Source organism: Sparus aurata, chromosome 23 (assembly GCF_900880675.1).
Source record: "Sparus aurata chromosome 23, fSpaAur1.1, whole genome shotgun sequence".
Classification (NCBI taxonomy): domain Eukaryota; kingdom Metazoa; phylum Chordata; class Actinopteri; order Spariformes; family Sparidae; genus Sparus; species Sparus aurata.
The window spans coordinates 19,977,242-20,003,497 of record NC_044209.1 but is presented as its reverse complement, the minus strand read 5'-3'; the positions used below and the strand labels follow the sequence as shown (position 1 = coordinate 20,003,497).

At 42.1% G+C, this 26,256-nt stretch overlaps 1 protein-coding gene across 4 annotated transcripts in view; it reads right to left on the bottom strand.

Moving 5' to 3' along the window:
• Positions 1–1,064: 1,064 nt before the first annotated feature.
• spop (speckle type BTB/POZ protein) overlaps positions 1,065–26,256 on the bottom strand; it is an 88,788-nt gene continuing 63,596 nt past the window's right edge. For 3 of the 4 annotated variants that reach the window (XM_030406372.1, XM_030406374.1, XM_030406373.1), the window contains 5 exons: positions 17,504–17,681; positions 12,324–12,379; positions 8,587–8,709; positions 6,079–6,221; positions 1,069–2,810 (listed from right to left, as the gene is read on the bottom strand). In XM_030406372.1, the coding sequence (XP_030262232.1) occupies positions 2,666–2,810; positions 6,079–6,221; positions 8,587–8,709; positions 12,324–12,379; positions 17,504–17,681 (645 nt within the window). In that variant the 3' untranslated portion in view covers positions 1,069–2,665. Of the gene's footprint in view, positions 2,811–6,078; positions 6,222–8,573; positions 8,710–12,323; positions 12,380–17,503; positions 17,682–26,256 lie in introns of all 4 variants that reach the window. The other variant, XM_030406375.1, reaches the window with a different exon arrangement.

The window sequence follows — 26,256 nt, the reverse complement described above, 5'->3', positions numbered from 1 at the left end:
TCTGTCCTCGAATTTATTGACATCAAGCTAATTTATCAATTTAATCATTTTTTATATTTTACCATAATGTGCTAAATATCAATACAAAAAATATCCTTATTTATGAGGTTTATAATAATTATTTAAAAACACCAATTCAACCCACATTGACTCAGACAACCATCGTATCAAAGCCTCCTATCATGACAGTTGACTTTAATTTATTTCCAAGCTCAGCATCTCAGTATTGGCTCAGTGTGACTGATGATTATTTTTCTGCGGTTATATTTTTCTGTTGTTCCCTTCAGTGATTACATGAATCATAAAGCCACAGGTTCAGGTCTGCCTCGGAACCTTTGTTGCATGTCATTGCCATCTCTCTCTCTCCCTCTTTCGCTCTCTCTCTTCATTTCCCGTCATGTTACCCCAATTCTAATAAAGAATACATAATATATATAAACACAAACACACAAACACTATGTATACAGTGTACACATATAATAAATGGTGTAGCTGAATCATCAGTCCTGCTAATATGTGGTCTGTCATGAGGCTACAGTACAGTGTCTGTGTCACAAATAATGACCTTCCCTCTGTTTGATGAATGCCGGGACAATGCCAGAATATCCCCAATGATCACTGGCCAGGGCCGACTGTTTGATGAGGAGCGCTGTGCAGGGCTCAGGGATGAGCTTCCTTAAAGCCCGCTGGGCCTCTACTTTGGTCAACACAGAGAAATCCCTGTTAAAATACCGTCCGAGAGACAGTTCCAACTCTGTTCTCTAAGCCAGGCCACGGAGACCAAGTTAAACAGACCTGTGGCGGCGAGTGAGAGCCAAGTCTACATACGACACAGCTGGATCTGAGCTCTTGTGATCAGACGAGGTGAGCAGCACGTGCACTGGGGATTGAACTTTGATCACCACAGGATTAAGCTTTAAACTGAGATGTGTTAATAACACACACTGGTCTGGTGGCAAGTTGAAAGAGGCTGCGCATTAATGAGTCGGTGACTGGTCGATGTGGCTAAAATGCATAATGAGAAATGATAAAGCTATCAAGGACAAAAGGAGACATAGACATGCTAGATAAAATTCAAAACATCTGTATTTCATAGCTTCAAAAGCTCAAACATTGTTTCAGTCACAGTGTGTGTAACAGGTGAGTACAAAAGGCCTTTTTCCATAATGATCATCATTTTTTTAAGGCTGACAGACACTGTTAGTTTTATAAGTATTCTTATGTTAACTTTCACTGCTCGACTTAAGAATACACCGGAATGGGCACCAGAATCAGAGCTGGGGGAGCTGGCAACGGCCTCGCAAATTTCCACCCTGAGGGATTAATAAAGTCTTACCTTATCTTATGACACGACGGGGCGTGGTTTGCTGGCTAGCATTGCTAACTTCGGATGTTTCTGCAAAACAGTACATAACCGTCTTTGGCAAAACATAAAAACAGTTGTTTCTTCACATTCAGTCGGTCATTTTAGTAATTTTTTAAATATGTTTTTAACTAAAATTCAGACATATCCCACCTTTAACCTGTTTTTTCAACCAGCTTAAACTTGCAACTTTTATGTTCCAACAGCACAGATCGATTTCAGAGCCACGACATAATGACTGCCTCCTCCACAATATTGACCAAAAGAGACGTTCGTTTTGTGCAATCCTACGATGAATGGAAAGAAGAAAAGAAAAAGAGAAACACACAGCCCCAGATGGCTGGAAGATGCAGACAGTCTGCTCAGCTTTATACCACAGTACAGTATAGTGGTATAGTATACCTACAGTCTCAGTCGAGACTACAGTTATAACCACGTTAAATGCTTCTCCAATGATATTAAAACAAGCTCACTATAGTTCATAACAGATATTCTGGCAGCAGCCATGCGGGATAGCTCACTGTGGATCTGCACAAACTGCAGAGCGAGATTTCGAAAACCCGACCAGTCCGACAGTTGTTGATTTTTAAATATCGTGGCATCATGACCCTTCTCATAGCGCACATCAAACCACAACTGATGGGCAGGAATTGGGCCTGATTCCAGAAGTAGTCGAGGGTGATCTGACTTCATCTGTACAGTGTTTGCCCCGTTTAAGGCACAAGCTAAACAGTTATCATGAAGTTGTGTTCAGACTCGTCTTTTATTCAAACTCAAATTGTGCTCTACAAAAACAATGCAAACTGTTTAAATCAGCATCAATAAGAGCAATAGTCTTTCACTTTCCAGTTGGTTGATCCTCGTCACTTGTCTTTTCCCGAGCACAGTTTGGGCTTTAGTACTGCAGAAGACAATATGCCACCAAATCAGATTCACAGGGAGCCAGCAGTGACTTTTCCCTTCAAGCCAGGAGATCAGTTCTTTATGTGACTGACTCGCAGCTTATGGTTCTAGCTTTCCAACACAGTAGACAAAGGATATATGGACCACACGAGGCTTTGAGATTGCAGTCCACAAATATCCAGGTTTAGATCTTATAGAATTCACCCCATCCCCACCTACAGAGATGTGTAGCATCTCCTCTGTGGAATCGGTCCTGAAATTCTCTGGTCTGCCCGGCTGAGTAGTTCTCCTCAGCCGTATCTAGACTGGGTTTAGGACTTGAGCGTCTCTGGATGCTGTAGGAGAGAGAGGAGTACAGGAGGACCGTCAGGGTTGTGACAGCAGAGTTTCTCCGGACCACTAAGACTGCTTGAGCCGTTTTCTTGGAGGACCCAGGAAGGGGCACTGAGCTGAGGCCAGGGAGTGATAGGCCTCGGCTACCAAGTGTGGGTGAGAGATCACCATGGACTTCCAGGCCGATGTCTCCATCACGTCAGCTGCATGACTGAGAGAAAAAGAGAGAAAAGACAGGAAAGTGGGGGGAAAAAGCGTGTAAGGAAAGAAAGTAAATGGACAAGCAAATGAAACAAGTGCACAAATTAACAAGTTTCTCAAGAGTTTGGGATTATATGACTCCATCTGTGTGGACTGCAGCTCTGAGGCATTAAGGATTCGTCACACCAGCTGGCAGAGCTGTTATTTACTTTATATTTTTAAATATTTAACCCCACCGGTCATTTTGAGAGAAAAAAACACTGCACAAATAAAAGGCAACGTTCAAGGTTCATAAATATGTGGGCATGTGACGACAAAGTCTGTTGAGTCAGTTTTGTCATATCAGATCATATTCTTTCAAGGACTGGCTCCAAACTGTTTTGGCTTGTGAATGTTCATTGCCGATAACGGCTTACAACGCCTCTTCACACACTTCATAGGGCTTTCTTCAACCAGAGAAAAATGGTGTTCCCTTCACACATTGTCTCATTTAATAGTCTTAAGAGTCCAGAGGAGGTAAAGCTCTACAGCATTTCACACAATCTAAGAAAAATGTGTGAGAAAAGAGAGAAAAGATTTAATTTTCCAGATTTTTTTCAGATCTCTTTGTTTATATTGTTAATAACTTCACAGCCCTGCATGTTTATTTTGCAACCCCCTCAGGAGAACCATGCTCAATAGTAATAGTAACATATACTCTTTGTTTAAGTCTCGTGCTTTAGTACAGTTTTGTGGTACTAAACTCGATTATTTTCTTTTCATGCAACTTTGTCCTTCTATAACTTATGTCTGTGGCTCAGGAGGTAGAGTGGTCATAGACTAATCAGAGGTCAGCGGTTCCATCCTGTCTACAAGTCGAAGTGTCCTTGAGCAAGATTCTGAACCCCAAATTGCTCCCAGCGGCCCTTTCATTGGTGTGTAAGTGTGCGTATGAATGGTTATTGCTACTGATGAGCAGGTGGCGCTCTGCATACTGCGTATAAGCCTCTGCCTCCAGTGTATGAGTGTGTTGGTGAATGGTCGAATGCTGATTTGTGTTGGAAAGTGTTTTGAATGGTCAGTAAGACTAGAAAAACACTATAAACAGTAAATTGAGTAAATTTCCCCTAACAGGGAAACATTTTTCTTTTTAACAACATTAAAATACTACACTTTTTTTTTTAGATAAAGTAATATTAATCGAAAAAATATACACATAGATTTACATAATACAGTTAGAACTTGTGGCACTTTATGTAAGCTTTGCAGAACTTTTGTAACTATTAAGGAAAAACAACACACATGAACTACTGATTCCCAATTTATTTTTTTATGTACTTTGCTATTAAAAAACAACATACGAGGAAATCCTCACACTCTTAAAACTAATACTATTTTTCATGACCTTTTGAACTGTGTGGACTCTCTTTGGTTGAGCAGCTTCTGAGCTGTAGTGATAATAAACTCACGGAGGCCATATAGCCAGAACAATTTGGGATAAATCTTATAATTAATTGCTGACCGGTTTTACTCGTGTCATAATTCTCCCACAGATGTGAGATCCACCAGGGGAGCCTGTGGCTGTCTTCGACCCCATGACACCCTCAGGGTACTGGGCTGCACTATCACGCACACCGCTGTGTGGCCTTTAATGACATTTTTCATGTTTTATTGTGTGTAAATAAACAGCATGTGTGCCTGTGTCTGTGTCTCGGCCTGTCTACTCCTTGCACGTGTGTGTAAGTGTGTGTGTGTGTGTGTGTGTGTGTGTGTGTGTGTGGTCACACAGCAGCTCCAGACCTCCAGCTGACCTCTGACCCCACCCTCCGTGGGGGAGGTGAACCCCTGCTTAAAGTAATGGCCGGTGTGCTGAGGCTGAGGAAACAGGCCAGCGAAAGGGCATGAGGAGAGCAGCCACAGCAGGAGGGGAAGGAGGGGGGGATGGACTGAGGGAGGAGAAAGCCAGACAGCTGCAGCAACCAAAAAGGGATAAATAAAAAAAAACAGGGAGGTTAGGGTGAGTAATGAGAGTCTGTGGAGGGACAGGAGGCGACCGAGGGAGGGAGAGGACCATCGATGTGGAGGTAAATTAAAAAGAAGGCCAAAGTATGACCTCCAGTCAGTGGTAATCATAAGGCCAACTACTGCTATTATCTACAAAAACCTACTTCAAGAGAAGCACTATTTTTTTCTGCCTTAAGAGACCCTCCCTTCACATTACTTGTGTTGTGTTTGCACTTCTTACTGAGATATATTCTAGGTATTTACTCAAGCCTAAAGATTCACATTAAAGGCTAAAAAAGTGGGGAAACTCTTGTCTGTGAACGAAGTGGATAAAGAGTGTTGGTGTAGCTTTATTCTTTGCTGCAACCCTGGAGAGGATAAATAAATGAGACAGAGGTGGGATAAAGAGGACTCCTATTGTCTCGACTAAATGGCTGTAAACTGCTTGTACAGACTGGTCTGGGAAGCGGGTTGAGGTGCGACTGGGGGGAGGATTATTGGTTCCTCAGTGTCGTCTGTTTTCTATATTCGTCCTCTCAATTGATTTTTGCTTTGTTGCTCTTGTCGCCATCCATTGTGTCCACAGGAACAGGGTTGATAACGCTTTGCTGGCCGGGAGTCCCCCGTGGCCAATTTTCCCACCACCACAACATCGCTGTCGCAAATTAAACTGTCATAACGCCCATAACCACAATTAATGACAGGGATTAGGGGCAGAAATCTGCATTACTGAACACCTTTAGGCACACATGAGCTCTCAAGCACAAAAACAGGACAGGGAGAAAAGGGAGAAAAGGGAGGGAGATTGAGCCCATGTGGGAACGAGGCCAAGAGACGGAGTAAAGCTGACAAGAAAGGACAGAGGAATGAACAAAGGGGTGGAAGATGTGTCCAGCTCAGAGAATTTAGAAAACAGAGGGGAAGTGATGAATTAAATTTCAACTGGGCGTCCAAATACTGGATCAATCATCTCTCCGAGGACATAAATAGTAGTCATTGATGCTAATAGGCCCCATCTTACCTAAACAGGCTGCCTGCAACATGATTAACATCAGCAGCTGAGCTTTATTGCTAAATGGCCCAATATGATTCAGCAGCAAAATGGTCTGATCAGAGTATTAAATTAAATTTCCTCGGGAGGCAAAAATTGCTCCCACTGAAAATTAATGACTTTGCCGAAAAGCTGTGTGGAAAGAGCGCAAATGTGTGTGTGTGTGAGGCAGAAAAAAAAGTGTTTGCATACATGTGGATGTAGTTCTGGAGATGAACGATCTCATTGCAGGCGTGTAACTCACTAGTTGATGAAGTCCACAGCCTGCGTCTTGAGCTGGTCGGCGCTGTGCAGGTCGGCGAGGATGAGGATCTCTGCGGCGTTCTCCACACTCAGGCTCGTGCACAGAGCGTCCTCGCACATCACCTTCAGCCTCTCCAGAGCATACTGCCGACGACAGTGAGAGAGAGAGGGAGAAAGGAGAAACAGCAGGTAAACTAAATTACTTAAACAGCGCTGCCACCAACAACTGTTGTCGCACTGTGTAATGATACGGAAACACAGAATTACTCCACCGCGGCGGCATCGAGGCTTAGATTGAATAAGAAAAAAAGATGGCGAAGAGGAGTAAAAGTGACAGTTATGCAGACTGAGGGGGATTGTGATGGGAATCACTTGAGATATATATATATATATATATATATATATATATATACATATACATATACATATATATAGATATATAGATAGATAGATAGATAGATACACTGAGTTTGATTACAAAAAGATTGTGGGGAATAATGTTCTTCCCCCATATTTATACACACTTCAGGATGAGTTGTAAACGTTCAGCAGAGACTGCGGGGAATTTTGCTCCACTACAGTTTTTCAATTTAGTGCTGTGTTAACAAACACTGATGTAAAATAGTTAATTTAAATGAACTTCAACCACATGAAACGTGTTCCAGGATGTTTCAGACACATCTTACTTGTGTATAGTACGCACAGCGTTCCCTGCTACTAAACATAAATTATTAATTAAAGAGAAGACACTAATTTGCACTCAAGCATGAACAGGGTGTCACACACTTACATTTCAAGCACTTTAAAACCTTTCTCGAGGCAGACTAATTCAAGACAAATCATCTTTTTCATCTTTTTCCTACACAAGCATTGTAGGTAAGACTGTCCTGCTGTGCCAACAGATAAGTGAAAGTACAAATAAAAAAACAGTATCAGGTTCAATGGTATCTTAAAAGATTTGTGACAGCAAAAATGTGGACTCGGATGCAGAGAAGCTTGACTCATTTTGAAAAAACAATTAAAAGATGGATATATTAAATTAGATAAACTGTTTGTGTCAATTAAGACCTCAAAAATGTAAGACGATTAAGGCCTAATGTTTATAGAATTCTAATTCAAGCTGACAAGACTAAAATCAATGACTGATTTAGAACATTATGTGGCAGATTTTTCAATGTTCTTGAATAGATGATAGAATAGAAGATGGTTTTTGTAAACAAATAAATAAAACTAATGAAAATAAAACTAATCAATTTCAATTAAATTTTGAGTTAAGTTCTTGCTGGTGAAAAAACCCAAATTTGCTATTTGGCTACAAAATAACAAAAGCTTTTAAATAACTAAATAACTAAATAACTAAATAACGTGACTTTTATTTTGAAGAGGTCACAGGAAACAAAACCTGAAGCCGAGTCAGCACATGTATATGGAAAAGAGTCCACAGCCTTGCTAATAGCTCTATAAGGGTGGACTGACTACGTTAACGTACTGATGTTTGGCAGGTTCATCATTTTAGTTTAGCATGTTAGCAGGTTAAAGTTGCTAATTAGCACAAAACACAAAGTACAGCTAAGGCTTACACATTTTGTCCAAATGTTAGAGCTACATGAAAAGGCAGGGAATCAAAGTTATTACAATTCAACCTGAGGGGAACATGGATGTCCGAACCAAACTTTATGGCAATCCATCCAAAACTTTTCACACTGAAGAAAAAATTAGGGGATCACACATTACATTGTCTGGAAACTTCATTCACCTCTACACATTTTATGGCTGTCCAGCAGATGATGAGATATTTCACTGGATGTGAGAACGTTTCTGCTGCCGGCACTGGACGAAAAGTCGGAGAATCAACAAAGTTATTATCGACCTCATGGTCATAACAGAAGTCAGTCAGATGATCAACAAAGTCCGGAGGCCTGATTGTCTGGGATCCTTAATGTCTGCAAATAATTTAATGGCATTCCATCCGAGAGTTATTGTGACACTTTTGTTGCAAAACCAACACTGTCATCCTGAACAAGCCTACGAAATATTGTACAAATGGCTACTTCAGTCAAAACACACCTGAATGGACCCTGCTGTGAGCCATTAATCATTATCATTATTCTCTACAAGTACTGACTTGATGCTATCAAATGTAATAAGCTCCTCGAGAGCAGGAAAACAGCGAGAGCAAACCTGGAAGAAAGAGAGAGGTGGGGGAGTAAAATGTGGATTGGAAGAAGAGATAGGAAGCTTTGAGCACACAGCATCGCCACAGGAATAAACAATGCGGAATAGGATTCATTGTAAGCTCGTGGGTTTCCTTGAATACCTCCAACAGGTGTGTTTTGTGACTGTACAAGTGTGTGTGTGTGTGTGTGGTTGGGGACTGAGAAGCATTTGGCGGATCTCAGGTGTATTTTTGAGGAAATTATTATGCACTCTGGCTTGTGTGCAAATGTACATAGTAACAGGTGCATGAAACGTGCACATACACACACACATACACACCCGCTCTCTGTACCTTGTCAGCTGCAGCCAGCAGGTCATCAGCCATCTTGTCCAGGTTGGGGGCCTTGCCTGTGTAGATGAAGCACATCATCTCTTTGAAGACATCTGGCTCCACGTCATTTATCTCCACACGGTTCTGAAACGGGAGGAGAGGACAGGAGAGGAGAATACACGCAGGGTTTAACTGAATAAAAGGCGAGAGAAGAAAAAGACAGATGCTTTGACAAGCCTTCAAAACCACGCGCAGCGGTGGAGTGTTTTATATTTCGTGTGAATATCCAAAAAACCAACCTGAATTATGCGTGCTCACCTTGTTTAGCACACACACAGGGACAGTCAGCCACGCAGTCACACAAAACAAGTTCCAAGTGCCAAATAAGAAAAAAAAACTTGAAGAGCCTTCTGAGCAGTCTGAACACGTTTCAGCAAACTACATTCTAGTACATTTATTACATTTTTTTCAGCTGATTCCTGAAAATTAATCCTCAGCATTCATTCCTTGACAGTGCCTGCAGCCAGCAAAGTAGGCTTTATCACTCGCTGGCACAGTGACGGTAACCTGAACCTTTTCCCTCCGCACTGAGAGGCAGAACAAAGCGGTAAACCAATTATAACCGCACTTTATCGTCACCACGGTGACCAGCGGCGTTTTAGCAGGGTCAGCCCGGGTGTACCCACAGCTTAGTGCGTTTGTGTCAACTCTGACCACTCAACAGCAACATAAACACACTGAGATATAATGGAAGGAGAGGCTGAAAGCAGCACGCAGTCGGCCATCGTGCCGTTTTACGGGAATACCGATAACGGACATAAACACATAAAGGCATGTAGGGACACGTGCTGCTGAATAGGTAAAGAGAATAGCCTGAATCTTGTACTTACATAGAATCTGCATGTACATATCATTTCTAAATTTACCTCAGAGTCCTGCTGGAAAACTAAAATATCTCCTCATAGCCAGTGCTCTCTTATTTTTTTTTTACTGTTATTACACAATCCAGCAAAACTTCTCAAATCGAATTCTGCTGATTTTTGCCACGTTTGGTACAGTGTTAATGAAATAAATAAGGCAAAGCAACACCACACTGGACGTGAAGAAAAACAGGACTTCCTTCAGTGTCTCATTAACAGACAGCGTTTTCTGTAGTTACAGTGTGTGAAGCTCCCCTCTATTCACAGAGCAGTCCTCTATTAGAGTGTTTCTTTATGAGCTCATTTGTCTCCCCTCTATAGAGCGCTGCAGAGGAGTGTTAACCCATCTATCTGTTGTCTCAGAATCGTATGGGGACGTGGCCCACCATCTCTCCCTCTTTCTGATGAAGACGCCCACTTAAACAGCAATTAAGATGCATTTCCTGGCTCTGTGCTTTATAATTTCCCCATTCGAGGCGAGCGGGCATCAATATTCCGCTGACATGACGGCTAAATCACCAAGGCTCAATCTCACCACCTCCTATCAGATGGAAGACAACCGACTGTGGCACGAGGGCTCCCCTGCATCGCACATGCAAACACACACAACCGTTGTGCGAAGTGGAAAAATACAAACACAATTATCACAGTGGACACATAAAAAGGCAAAAATGCTCATGCTGCACGCCCTGTTGAAAGACTTGCATGTTAAATGAGGCACAAATGTACTTCTGAATATAGTGTTAACTTTTTTTAACACATCCTTGATATCAACCACAGTCAGGGTAAATACGGTAGTTTCAGCGAGCATCATTTAAAAGGCCAGTGCGAAGGATTTGGGGGGATTTAGGGAGTGAAATCGAATGTAGTATTAATGATAATGATTCATCACTGAACTAAGAACTGTTGTGTCTACCAATGGGTATATGTATAGTGAGACCCTGATACACTGTGGAAGGTGAGGGCCAGTTCAGGACTGTGAAAGCTGCTAAGTGGAACATGAAGCCAAAAAGCTCAACTTCGTCACCGGGTCTGAAATTACCAGGACCAGCTGGCTAACTTTGCCTTTAGTGCGCAGCTAGCTTGAATGGGAATAAAGTTATTTAATCCTGCAACTCTTCTAGACTTTCCAAATGTTACTGAACTCACTGTATTAAATTATGATAGTGAAATGAGTCATTTTGCAAGGGGTGTGACAGTTTTGGGGCCACAGTGTGTCATGTGATAATGTAATTACATGGTCTGGCCACTATGATAACTGGACACAAAGCCTGACACTTTCTGAAGGCATGTGTCGGCCATGTTGCACTGCCATGCTTCTACAGTAGCCCAGAGCGGACAAACCGAACACTGGTTCTAGAGAGTGCCTTAATTGCGGGTTTTTAACATTTTTAGTAGCCACAGAGGGAGAAGGTGAGATGTTGAGTGATCAGTTGGTTGCAATCACCACAAGATACCACTAAATCCTACACACTGGACCTTAAAGTAATTCAAAAAAATTCAAAAACAAGAAATCAGATCATTTGTAAGTGAAATGATTACTGAGGGCATGGAAAAGGCAATCTCATATAAGTGTGCATATTGCTCTGCCAAGTTCTCTATTAAACTTGACATAAAGTAAATATAAACCGCTGCATAGAGACAAATAATGTTGTGGTCTCTTTCACTTCAATGTAAACTGAACTAACAACAAATTAAACTTAAACTAACTAAACTTGAAATGTTTTCCTTTATTTGTGCTTTTTCACAATATGTCAAGCCCAGAGCGGTTCTGGGGGGGGGGGGGCAACAGGGGCCAGTGCCCCTGTAACTCTGAGTCTGGACCCCCCTGTGGCCCCCCTGACAGGGAGTCTGCATTAATAATACAATGACAGATTTCTTGCAATGATTTGGTCCTGAAGGGAAAGGCAGAAATAAAGTGTGTCAGCAGTTTACTTCCCAATCAAAACTGTTGAAATTGTAAACACTGCTTTGTCTGAATGAGGGATTTATCCTTTTTTCCTGGTTGTATGTGCCCCCTAACAAAAAAGCCGGCCCCAACCTGGCCCCCCTATTAAAATTGGTCTAGAACCGCCACTGGTCAAGCCACTACGTGTAGAACAGAACTGAACTGAATAATCAATCAGACACAATGATATTATTAGCCAGTGTTAGCTTATCACAGAAATACCTTTGCTGTTATGTCAGCCAAGAAGTTAATGCCAAGTCACACTAGAAAGTAGCACAGCAATATATTAGCTTAGCCAGCAAGCTAAGGAAAATGCTAGCTAGTTGTTTTATTCAATCAATTAACTCCCTCAAAGGTCAACACAGCTTGCTATATGTCTATAGCACACATTTGATGTTGAAATTTACCAAATTCTGACTGATTGATTGCTTGCCACTCCTTTACAAAACAGAAATGTCAAAGATATGTTCTGCATTCATTTAAAAAAGAATGTTGTCGTTACATAGTTTGTCCACCAGAGGGCACTTTCACTTTTTTAAGTTTTTTTTTTTAAACCCTAAAATGTCCTGGTCACAATACTCACCAATCCTGTCTTCCAACTGCAATTATTCTCATTGATATTACCTTAGTTTGTCTACAAACAGCAGCCTGTGCCATCAGATCAAATTTAAAGGGGAAAAAATATCACTTACATTCTACATATAGTGGCTTTAAAAGAAACCAGATAATAGAGTTGCAGTCAACAAGACATGAAGGAAAGGGTACAGACACCTTGGGATGTTCTGAGAGGTGAGCACTTCCTGACGCAAGAGAGAGAAAGATTAGAAATTTTGACATTCAACTCGCCACCGAGGGAGCAGAAAAACGACAGAGTCAAGTGTTCGACTCACCTTTTTGCTCTCTTCCATCTCATGCTCAAACATGGCACTGAACACTGGCGAGCGAGCTGAGTCGGAGGGAAACAAAAGGCAGAGAGAGAGAGAGGGAGGTTTGTTATTGCGTGTAATGTTGATGCATGGTGAAGTTTCTGATATCCGTTAACAGCCTGCCACAGGGCCAGAGGAGAGCGGGCGGAATGATTGACAGCAGTGACAGCAGCAGACGTATCATGTGGAAAAAGTCGACTGCAGCTCCAGCCTGACAGACTCATGACGACCTCTCAGGTGTGCTTAGCTGGGATTTAATACTGATAGACTGACTTGACTGGAGCTTGTTTCATACATTATGCCTTGATTAAAGTCTGTCTTCCTGTTTTGATAACGTGGTCGCTTGCTGTCTCTCGACATAGATTATTCTATCATGCTAGCACAGAGGATTTCAAACATGGTAACTTCCCCCCAAAAGTATAATTCTTTCCAAAAAGGAGCAGATATTTCTCAAAAGATTTCCGGCCTGCTTTTAAGTCTCTGGATTGCAAGAGACACCGTTCACCGCAGTTTACAAATCCTCTTGGGTGAAGGACAGTTCAGAGGATGAATCCATTTACAGAAAATGAGGAGTTCAAGTGGAGTAAAAAATGCAAAAGAGCTCCTCATTATGTTCTTAAGTCCCTCGAAGTAAAAAAAAAAAAAAAACAGTTAAACAAAGTGTTTGCAATGCAAATGGTGTTTTTATAATCCAGTTATCACTCAGATTTCATATTATTGATGTTCTCAAATCAGATTTGCCACACTTTTTAAACAGACATATTCACAGTTGAGGTAACCAGACGTGGTGACCCATAAGCACTGATCAAAGTGTACGCATGGATGATTTCAGCATTTGTTTTTTTATCATTAAACAGGTGAGGGGACCGATAACTCGCTGCACTGCTTCAAAGGCAAGACAAAGTGTGTTCTCTCTCTTATTACTCAGACCCACCTGGAGAGGTTATGTTTAATCTCAAGCAAAGACCAGCCACACGCGCCGTCTGATCCATCCACAGCACTTCAAATTACATAAATCAGTCCCACTTCTGTTGCACTTGAAATCTGCGATGTATGATGAGTCTGCATGCTTAAAATAATCGACACATCTTGTCTCAGCAGGACAACGACGCTGTGTGTTTTAGCTCTTATCATTCCGGCAGTGACAGGGGTTAGTTTCGGCACAGGCTGAGGCCGAACCTCACAGATGGAGCTCAGTCTGTGTGTGAACACGACTACAGCAGGGAGAGGACGTGTCTCTACGGAGGTTGAGCTTGGCCTTTAATGAAGAATCACATATAAGCCGATGTCGTCCTCCTCTGATATGGTTCACTTTCATTGATTATGTGCTCACCGGGCAACATTTTACATTATTGTTCACTAATGAATGCTTAATTAGCAAGTCATTAAAATTTAACAATTGTTTTAACACATTATTAAGTATATGTCAAAGTCAGTGATATGCTAATTAATTTAACTACTTAATAATGAGCTAGCTGCCCACTTAATTACTCATTTGGAAACATGGTGTCATCCATCAACTCTGCACAAGCCACAAAAAATCTGGATAGTGATAGCGAGAGTAAAATATGGGGATAAGGTGATAAGTGAATGAAAAGTAAACAGTGAGATTCACAGGAGTGGCTATGAAGTCAACACCTGCTCCGCTAGTAACCCAAATTATCGACTAAATAAATAACACAGTAACTGTCGGGTCCCATAGCATTCAGCTTTGATGAGTGTAGCTCAGATAAGCTTTAGCTCAGGGTAAGTATAACTTTCAAGGTCAGCCCACACACCAAATGTCCAAGAGTTGAGCTCCTGGGTTTCCCTCGCAGCTTTCAATTTTAAGAAGCAAAGGGGAAACAAGAAAACTCAACATAAACAGTATTTAGTTTCTAATCACGTTTTCAGGTAATCCAATTGTCAGGGTATCTTTAGGTCCTAATTGCTTGTATCTTATGATCCGATTATAGATGTGTAGAGATTCAGTAGGAAGATTAAAGCTGTAAAAGCAGAAGAGTTGAATGGATGGTTAACTAATTACTCAACTTTGATTCTTCTTTAAAGTTGCTGTAATTGATATTTTCTCATTAAAATGAATGTAAAGCAGCTCTATACTTCAACAGTTGTTACTGTTATACAATGTTTGGTCAGTAAGCCATGTCTCTCATGTACTGAAATAGATAAGAAATGTGCTGGCGTCCCTTCCCAAATTTAAACCAATCAGGACAGTGAACTCCATAAAGAGGCGGTCCTGTCTGTTCTGCCAAGATCCTCCTGTTCTGGTACTTAGACATTGCATATCAGGGTAAAACAACCAATTCCAGCACTCCTGGTGACAGTAAAGTACTAAACAGGACAAGTGATGAACAAAAACAAAACAGACAGGAAGTTAGCTAAAATGATGATGCTTACAACAGCTTTGAGGAGTCAGTGAGAAACAACTGAAGGTATGACACATAGCATTTCCACATTAAATGATTCAACCAATGTTCAAACCCAGATAAATCCTAATTTTAATCAACCTAGTGCATTTCGTTTGGTCACTATAACATCTGGGAAAGCATCAGATCATACGTCAGCGAATAAGGACGAACGGGACCAAACGTCACATGAACTTGTCCATGAACCTGATTCCTGCGACATGATTTTCATTGCCAGTGGTGGAGGTTTATTTATAAAAGACAAAAACTTGCCACTTCACTACATCATCAATCTACATCTTTTGTTTTCAGTGTTTTGATCGAGAGATGCCTGCCAGTAGAAAGTACATGCCATGCGTTTGAAAACAAATGAGGTGAGGCATGTGGTTGTTTCCTTTTAGAGACCACTGCGTTCAAGTAGCTGTTCTCCTGCTTGTATATTTGATTGTTATATATATAAAACTTTGTAAATCAATGTTTCGTCTACATTCTTTCAGGAGTGGTGGACCAAAACAGTAAGAATGTTCCCACCACAGCTAAGTCGAACGGGATTAAATATTATTATCTCATTGAAAAACTAAAATAAAACCACAAACAAGCAGGTTGCCCACCACATGGAATCAAGATCAAATAACTAAATATAAAACATTAAAAGTGCTGCAATCACTTAGTGAACCTAGAGCAAAAACTAACATCAAAAGCGAACAAATACCAGGAATCACCTCCTGCCACCACGGCTACAAAAATATTACAGAAACAATGAAACACTGCTACCTTGACCAGGTCTCTCTTGTCAAAGAGATTTTCATCTCAATGGGACTTCTATAAAAAAAAACCTTTTAAAGAAATGCAACTTTTTTTAGAGGTAATTTATTTTGTCTACAAGGGAAATGATGGGAGTTGGCCAGGCAACTTGAGAATTTCCACAGAGAACTAAGAAGAGGAAGTTTGCCTGTCTGTGAAGAGTCGAGGAGACAAGTGGACTTGCTGTAGGTTCTTGGTTCTTTGTATTTACCTACCATTATACAGGATGCTAAATCATTTGCGAGACAGAGTGGTGTGTGAGAGATGGGGATGTGATGTTGGTGTCATCATTTTTTCATATATTAAGAGTCAGACAAAAAAAAAAAGATCCTTAAAAAAACTTGAGTGTAGTCATTAATTAACAACTGCATCCTGGGGCACTGAAACCAAACTTAACAGTGAACTGCCAGGTATGACTATAGGGACAAAACTACAGTAAGTCTGTCTGGTGCAGCTCAATACTGGTGAGCTCATACTGCAGCAACAAAGGGAAGGGGCGGGCGAGAGAGAGACAGAGAGGGAGAGAGAGGGAGAGGAAGAGGGGGAGAGAGAGAGGGTCATGGAAAGTGAAAGAAAGGAGAGGAGAGAGAAAGAAAACAATAGACAGAAATAGGGAGTAAATAGAGAGGACAGGACTAGAGGGGTGTGAGAGGATAGAAAAAGAGAGGGAAAGAAACAGGAGGGGGAACGGTGAAAGTAAGAGGCAAGCGGAGAGGGGAGGAAGAGACGATGTGGAATGATAAAGGGAAACATGAAAGTGAAAATGGGGAATGGTGAGGAAAAAGGAAAGAAAAGAAAAGAGAGGGAAGGTAAGAGACAGAGAGCCGGAGTGGTGTAAAGATCACATGGCCAGTGCGGAGCCAATTTGAGTATGCTCTCCCTCCTTCGTTTGATCCCCCTCTGTCCATCTCCACGGCGATTAACGGCCGGGAGAGTTGTCACGGGAACAGCCGAGAGGGGGAATAAGGAGGAGGAGGGACGTCGTCTGGACCAAGTAGAGCAGAGAGAGAGAGAGAGAGAGAGAGAGGGGGAAAGAGAAAGAGACGGAGAGAGAGAGAGAGAAAGAGAAAGAGACGGAGAGAGAGAGAGAGAGAGGAAGACCCCAAACCACAGCAGCACATAATTAAAATGGCTCCTCACACACACATTTCAACAAATCCAATAATGAACAGCCTCTCTTTGCCCCAACAGAGACACACAGTTCACCAGTTTCCCTCAAACTTTTCACCATCCGATGCTTCCTGTCATCAAAGTGCCAATATCTGCGACAAGTTGTTCACCACGCATTGTGTATGTGTGTGTTCGCGTGCGTGTGTGAAAGCAAACAGAACAGGGTGCGTTCGATTTGAACTCTATAAGGGCCGAGAGCGACACGGCAGGCAGGTGCTCGAAGGTGCCAATCGCTGATACTTTTGTACAGATATTCAATGTATTCAAATTTAATCATCCCTGTGGCAAGTGAAATTATTCATTAAAATTAAAAATCTGATGAAGTATTTCCCCCTGAATTCAATCCTTGTCACAGCGGAAAAGCATCTGAAAGATTTAGACCCAATCTAAAAACTCCTCAAATGAAACCAAGAATAATGAAAAACAAAATAACTCCACCACTTTCATTAGTTTGGAAGAGATGTAATCTTAACAGACAACGACAGAAAACACCAATTTTGAAACCGGTTTGGTCATTTCTCAATCAAAGAAACATTCAGAGGTTTTACAGTATCTTCTCAAATGCCGCGTTTCTCTGTTTAATAGAATTATAATTTAAGTATCCATGTTTTGGACTGCTGGTCAAACAAAACAATCAATCTCATTTTCATCATCATTAACAACACGTCATCATTGGTGATCGGTGAGTTTAACCACCTGCTTAAATGAAGTTAAGTCTTTAACTGTCACCATTCTCAGACATATTTTATTGAAGGATATTCTCACCTGCGAGGATGGCTTTGTGCGCCTGGAATTTCTGGCCGGCGACACACAAGGAGCAGTCTGTGAACCTGGAGTTTTCCCACAGATCTCCGAGCTCCTCAGCCAGCCTGCAGTCAGGAACCTTCACCATGTTCATTGTGTTCTGACCTGAGATGTTCACAGAGTCCTGCACCACGCTCACCTGGAAACCAACAGTTACAGAGTACATGAGTAAGATTTTTAATTTCATACCCCTACTTCAGCTTGCCCGTAAACGTCTTAGTGTCTTTTTGAGATGTGACGGTGTGTGCCAGAAGAGTATCTACAAATTTTAGGTTGAACCGTCCCTGTAACACGCTCACTGGTTCACACAGAGGCAAATAAATACCATGCAATGTTCATAAACCGACAATAAATCAGTCAATCAAACATGCTGTGAATGATTAATGTGGGACTCTGCCTCTGTAATCAATACATCAGCCACTCAGTATGGAGGCTATTCAAAGACAACCTATTCTTCCTTCTTTATCCAATCTGATTGGCTGCGCGCTTAAACAAGCCAGAAAATCGACAATGAAGTCAAATTGCTTGTGTGAGTGAGTGTGTGTGTGTGTGTGTGTGTGTGTGTGTGTGTGCGTGCGTGCGTTCGTGTGAGTTGTCTGTATGTCCTCCCCGCTGACTTCACCACCTGTTCCAGACAATGTCAACCAGACTCATTTATCTCTCAACAGGACTCACGGCAAACACACACACACACGCAGGCTCGGAAGCACAAACACACACATTCTTACACACACAGCAATTACTACTGTAAGTAATTTCCGACAGCCTGGACTGACTGACTTGCATATTTTTACCTGCTTACTGTGCCATTTAATCAAAGGACACCAGTTAGTTGCCCACGGCCTCGCTGAGAATGTGGTCAGGCAGTTCAGCCGGATTGGGTCGATTTAAGCATTTTCACACTGGTTCAATTTGACATACGGCCGAATACCAGAACAGACCAGTAATACAGAATTTCACCACTAGCTCTCGCATGTGACTCAGCCACTCCCAAGAGGAACATAATGAGAGCCTGTGAACAACAAGAGCATTACAGTCAATCAGGCCAACTGTGACACATTGTGTTTTTATTTCTCACAACAACCTTTCAACTTAACTTTTCTGATTCTAAATTTTAAAATCAAAATAATAAATAAAATAAGACCTAAGCTTTAGATGTTATATTGAAGACGTCTTTGTATTGTGTGCCAGAGATATCTTCTGAAGTTAGCATGCCAACTATCTAGCCCCAGGCCTTAAAACCTCCTTTTGACCAAGTGGTCCAAAGCTCCTATGCTCGCAGTGTAAACACCAACATTCCACTGGTTCTCTGGCCAGTTGTACCGCTAGCTAAGGTTACAAGCTAACAGTAGCTACAGTCATGGATGTATTAAGAGAATACAGTTAGCAGCAGTTAGCAGTTACTCTGGTGATATGCCATCCCCATTTGTTGGGAGTTTGAATGCAACAGGTGGCAATTTTTTATGTATTTAATCTTTTCAATTGTTATATTTTCTTCCATGACAATGTGATGCATAATTATAACATTCAAGCAAAAAACGTTTCTACATTACCCAGTACATTAATACAATGGATTTTATTAATTCATCAAATTAATTAATTGGATGTGCATTACTATCTCTGTTACGATTATGACAGTGTAGTCAGGGACAACATAAGACAAACAGAAAAAACTTGAGAATAATAACCTCTGTTCCCTGTTTTTATTGCTGACAGCTCCTAAACACATTCACAATACAGTTTTCAAGAAAAATGCTGAAAATCTCCACAAAGTGACCTTGCTGTTGAAGCTTCAGCCAGGGAGGCTGACAACGCAACACAAAAAAAAATAGCCAAGTTCCCTCCTCATCCATCTATCTGCCCGCCTATATGTCCAATAGCGCATCCATCCACCTATTCAGCTCACACAAAAAGAATCCGAGAAAAGGAGGAGAAGCACATACAATAGAGAAGTGCGTGGCAAGCAGGAAATTGAATGTCAAGGAGCCTTGTTTGCTCCTGATGGAGGTTTGAGGGTTCGCCTGAAGGGGACAGAAAGACAGAGAGAAAGGGAGACGGAGGAGAAGATAATAAAACAGAGGAAGAGAGTGAGGAAAGGAGAAGAGAGAGAGAGAGGGAGATACTGTGATAATAAAAGGCAGAGAGAATACAGATGCAGAGATACTGAGTGACAGACGGACAGAGAATAGAGAGGCCATCGGACCCAAAGGAGGGCGGGAATGTGAGCGAGGTATTGGTGGGATCTACAGTTGGAGATGGCCTCTCATAAGCAGCAGCTCATTTCTGGCACAGAAAATGCCAGAGACACAGCGAGAAGGAAATGTGACTTTTGTGAAGAGAGGAGCATCCAAAGTATTCCTTAGTGTGTGAGTGTATAAGTGTGAATGTACTGTGTGTGTGTTTGTGTTTGTGAGACAGTGTGTGACAGTCTGGTTTCCATAGCTGGCTCTATTAATCACACTCCAGGGGGATGCAGGTCTGACTGACGGACTTACATCCATCTCCACCCACTTTCAGGGGAATGCACACATACGCACACACACACACACACACACACACACACACACACGCACACACACACGCACACACACACACACACACACACACACACACACACACACACGGTTCACAAACACATTGACGAGGCGGCAGTCCCGCGCACAGACACTGGCATTCATAAAAAACACTGATTAGCAATACAGAAAGCCTGTGAGGAAGGGAGCTGATGTGTGTAGGAGAGAAGAGAGAGGAAAAACAACAGAGGAGAGAGACAGACGGACAGACAAAGAGACAGAGGGCAGAGGACGGAAGTTCAGTGAGCTCAAGTCGGAATGAAAAATGGCTTTGGAAGAGGAGGAGGAGGAGGAGGGTGGCGAGTCCGGCGCTGTGTCCTGAGTACACACGGAAAAAATAAACAAGTGCTGAAAAGCGAGTTGGAAGAGAAGCCAGCGAGCCTGGTCAATGTGTTTCGGTATAAATAGCCCAATTAGCATGGCGGAGCCGTCGCTGGGCTCTCAGACGCAGCGTGGCAGAGCCAGTCTAATTACTGGCTAACTTGACCAATTATTCCTCTGTTTAACCAGGCAGAAACTAAAACGCAGCACCTGGTTATTTAGACACACTGGCTGCCCTGACAGTCTTCACGCCATTAGCTGTCATCTTCAGTCACTGTCAACCTCCCCCTCTTTCTCCTCGCAACTTCCTCCTTCAACTGGACGAGTGGGCAGGGATGTAGCCAGTTTGGCCACGTTTGTCTTTGCAGGAGAGGTTGGCTTATATACCCCAAATGTCTGATTCTAATTTATTGTACAAACTGAAATAAATAAATAATATGAATTTAGATTTTAAAACTAGCTCCTAAGAGAGTCAGTACAACAGGAAACAGAGAGATTAGGATGCGTCCTGTGGGAACACATTTCCGTCGTCATAACTTTTCAGGATGTGAGTAAAGGGCAAATTCTGACCTGACAGTGGAGCCAGACTAAAGTTTTGGGGTCATCAAAGTTATTAAGTCTCATCCATTGGGGGCAATAAATGTCCTGAGCAACAAGATTGAAGATCCCAGAAAGTGCCTGACTGACCAATCAACCAATTTTTATTTTTCCCCCCAGTGGTGTTAATGATGGTGAAGATGATGTTGATTATGATTATAGAAACACATTCCGCATACAACCTGAGGCAAAGAATAACTGATAAAGAATCATTGCCGCTATATCACCACAATCATCATTTGTTTTGGTAATTAAGTTCCCATGATAAGTACTTACTAAAGCGCTCGCCTCCCAGTTAGTTCCTCAGACATCAAGATGGATCTGTCGTACGCTCCCTCTCAAACCTCTAGGCAGCGCAGAGTTAATATTGAGTTTCAGTACCCAGATGATTTATTCATAATGCATCAATCTTTTTCTGCCTGTTTATGTGTTTGTTTATGGATTTACAGTGTTTTGCCATGCGTGAAATAGTTTTGAAAAAGAAAAAAGAAATTCAAATCAAATCAAATTCATTAAGTTATGGAACACTTGTTCTTTACCTCCCAAGTCTAATTTCTCTGTTCAGTGCTGTGCATCCTCAGACACGTCAACACGGGCAGAGATCAGGGACACAAACAGACACAATCACGCACTCATCTTATCAAACTACACACACACCCACATGGTTTTTAAACAGGATCTAAGAGGGTTTCTTTGTGCGGGGTAATTTCTTTCTTGCTTCCCTCTTGCTGGTAAAATATGACTAGATCATTTGGGTGGACATTTTTTTTAATTTGAACACCGAATAGTTTCACTGACCTGATTTGGCGCAAGCTCCCTTGTAATCCGAGGTACGTTACAGTTTTCCTCCAGCACTCGGATTGAATATACATCTACGAGCTTTATGCAATTGTCAAGATACATATATCCGTCCCACGTCATTTTTTTTTTCAAACTCTTCCACACATTTTTCATGACTGAAAACCCTGTGGACAACCGTGGTAGTGTTTTCACAGCAGAAGCCACAAAATGTAAAAAATTCAGTACTCTAAAGAGAAAACTCTCCTCCTGCCTCTTATTACTAGCTAATGTACTACTCACAGTGACTTAGCCTGGGAGGATGTAAACACGGGCTCTTCCAGTCTGCATGTGGACTCCATAACAGGCTCCTTGTAGTGAATGTTGCTTTAAGCTCTTGAAGTCTTTACAGTCACAATTCTATCCCCAGAAAATGTGGTATTCATTATATTTGCTAGTTTTGAGTAACAGGGAAATAATGACCTGGACAGCACAATGTCTCATGATCTGGGTGGAATCTATGCAGAAGTGTTATGTGTTTTTGTCACAGATGGTCGCTCTTTCTTTCTTAAGTGTAAATGAAAACGACAGACATTCTTCTCAGCAACAAGCCATAAAACAACAGACAGAACGGGGGAAAAGCCCTGCCCAATTCTGCTGGCAGAGACGGAAAGTTTCAGAAATGACTACCAGGTTGGCAAACAGCTTTACTCAGAATGGTAGCTGCATTTAAATGGTTTATAATTGGAGTGATAATGATCCAGTGTAATTACACCCCATATTTTAAATGATATAAACTAGAATTACTGCCTCACAGTTGTGTGCCTCCGCGCACAAGTTAAGTTGCTTCTCCTGGGCTAAGGAGTTGAGTAATGGCCAGAAAATGTTTTGCAGAACATTGTGATTTCACAGTGAAGTATACTTTTGAGCTTTTGGATATAAAATATCATAACTTCATCAGGTTATCTTACTAGACATTGTGTGTGACAAGAACATCTTCTGTGGGGTGAAAGTGATTTTTACCTTAGCCCACCATATTCTATTCAGTTCATCCTTGACTTCAAATGGACACTGAAGGTGTTCTTGAGATATGTTCACAAGAAAGGGACAGACAGATGGACAACCTAACAATATAATGACTTCAGTCATGGCTGTTGCCGGCATGGAGGCTTTAAAACTGTTACCAGGATTGGTGGAACATTTTCAATGTCTGTGCTCAACATGTTGCAGCCCACTGATTAATTTTTTATTTCATTAAACTCCCCCTCTCTGATTGCCCCCCGTGGTGCCACTATGTCTGAAAAACACAGTGAAAGTGCCCTCTTGGATGCCCCTATGGTAGATAAAACATGATAAAGTGTCCTCTAGGGTGTCCTTCCAGTGGAGAGAACGTGATGATGTGACCCCTCTTTACCATGTATCTAAATGTATCTGGATTTTCTGTGCACTGGTGCCCTTATCAGTGTTTTCGCCCCAGGCCCTCAAACATCCAGAGTCTGCCACTGTGTTGCTCCAAATGTTTTGATAGAATGACCACTGTACACGTATTTCAGTTTTGGCTGTCTCATTGCCGGGTCTACTTTCTTGTGGCTTATACTTTGTTGTTGACAGGTTATCACAGAGTAAATCGATGCAACAGCAGTGAAGGTAAAGATTCTGCACTCTGAGCACTGACTACACATGAAACTGGCTCCCTAACAGCGACAACTGTACCCCACTAAATGATGACAGTAATCTAAACCTGATTACCTGGGGCAATCTACTGTTGAGCTCTGTGGAGGTGAAGATTGGAACATTAAGAAATAAAAACGGAATTGTTTGCGCAATACAAGCGAAACAACATTAACCGTATTACATCTGCACTGTGCTCGAAATCAAACACAATGTTAGTCTGCGTGATGATGCTGCTTGGGAGGAACAAAGCAATGCATTAAAAAAAAATTCATTGCAAATGTATTAAAAGTTAATTACGGAAAGGCAACAGCAGAGACTGTGCAGCAGTGTATCACAGTTACATCATCTGTTATTTAAATATCTGAGGGAAATGTTTGAGAGAAATACTGTACATCCTTATTTTAATACAGTGTGAATATCTAGGACTTCACGAGGTGGGTGTGTACGGACTGAAAAAGTACACACACACACACACACACACACACACACACGGATCATACACACAAACACTTTTCATCTACAACGGCTTAATAGATCTGTGATCTTTAAACTTGTCTCCTGAACCCCTGAGCACAAAACTCATCACCGGCTTTTTATAATGCATGACTGGCCCTCTCCAGCCAGCCAAAGTAAACAGGCTCCGTGTCACAGACCCACTCTGCGGCTCTCTTTCTTTCTCCCTCTCTCCTTTTCTTATTCACCCTCTCAACCCACTTTTCAGACGTTACTGCTCTCGGAAAAAAAATCAAAAACACTCAGAGCGATGACAGGAAATTTTAGTTAAGAGACAGACTCTGATACAGGAGGCAGAGTTAGCCACCCTGCAGCATCTGCGACGGGTAGCTGAACTGATTAAAACTGAGAATAATAGCAGAATCTCATTTGTTCCTGCCACCGTTAAACAAACACAGCCCCAAATCCCAACGCTATTAAACAAAAGTCAAAAATAAACACTGCACTCGCTCTCCTTGGAAGACAATAGCGGGAACCTCACCTTCTTTAATTACAGGTTATTCATTTTGCATACGTTGGCTCTAATTGTATTTCAAACACCTTATTTAACCTATAAGGAGTTAATGGGAGCTATTGCGGTGGCTGTCCTAACAAGACACTGTTTGGTAAAGCCTTTTCTTTGGAGCATAATAAGTGATGACGGGGGGGGGACAGTTAGCCTGAGCAGCAACTAACACCAAACAAAAGAGAATCGCATGGAAAACTACTCCCACTTTGTGCAGCGTGAAATGATATCGCGTTTGCTCGTGGCATGATGGAAAAAAAAAATGACTTCGTTATTAAAATAACGAGTGTTTTTTGGCTGCACTATAAAGAAAAACAGTAATTGCTCCTCTTTTGTATCCATGACAAAGTAGACCTGTCATACCAAACTGCACCTGCTGTTCCCACCAGTAACCAGAGGTTAGACTGGTCATTTCAGTGGCTGTTAGAGGACCCAGCAGCGTCCATCTCAGTGAATCAGTCCGCTGACAGGCAGGCCTATCATTGACGGAGCTATTTGAGTGAATCTACACAGACATAGGATTTTTTCATGCATGGTTTGAAGTCACGCCGCTGAACGAGCGCTGTTGCCTGCGTCCTGATTCACAGCCAAGTGTGCTGTGCCTAGCCAACCTTGTTCTTACACATACACACCTAGACCGAGGGTTTTACACACACACACACACACACACACACAACCGTACACACAGTATTACCACTGGCAGCGAGCATGTGCCTTTCCATGCCGCCTGTGAGCACCAGCCATTTGGGTCTCTTTTAAGTCGTTTTGTTTTCTCTGCTGGAGGATCACAGACACTAAAGTGATAGCTTTGAGACTCCGAGGCCCGAATCTGAAGTGCTTGAAGGAGATGTTTGGACAAAGAAGATAAATAAATATGCAGGCAAAAGTTGTGTGTTTGTTCAATTTCTGCTGCCTTTACTCTGGGAGAAGCAAAGGGCTTTTGATGGGATATAAAAGACCTGTTGATGTGGTGTGTAGAGGAGGCAGTATCAATTAAAGGATCCGTTGTGGCTCGCAAACGGGTGCCAACAAGCTCTCACAGAGAAAAATTCCATTGCAAGAGAAGAATCGAGCTTTACACTCTGTTTGCTCATTCTTTTCCTCCATGTCGGCAATCAGTGTTTATATTTCCACCTCCTTGATTAGGTCTCCAGTCCCCTTTCTGGATGATTCAAACCATTTTACCTTTTTCACATCAGCCGCCCTGTTCAAAACACAGAGACAGATGACTATACAATAAATATATTTCCCATCATTTACCCCGAAATAAAAGATTGTTTTTGTCTTACCCTTTTTCCCTCAATAACCCCACTACCTGGATACTTTCTCTCCTGCCCTTTCCTCCCTGTGCCTCCTCCCACCTCTGACTCTTTATCCTGCTCTGAGAGGTGTGTGCATGTGTGTGTGTTGTTCAGTGTGCAGGGAGGGAGCAGCTGGAGCATCTGCAGTCGTCTCCTCTGACAGCAGCACGGCATATGGCAGGGCCCTGTGAAGGATGGGTGCTGTCACCCGGCAAAGTGCTTACCCACCGACAAGAGAGGCGAGCCGCACTAACACCATGAGGAAGAGGAGGAAACAGCTGAACATCAGCACCCCACTCATTTATTCTCCCGCCGCCACCTCGCTCCAGGAGGGATGGAGTGGAGGAGCCTTAAAGAAGAGACCTCCAACCGGCTAGTGGTGGCCAAGACACCGGCTGAAATCCATTTAGGTAAATCGTATCAAAGAACGTCCATGTGCACAAGATAAACCAA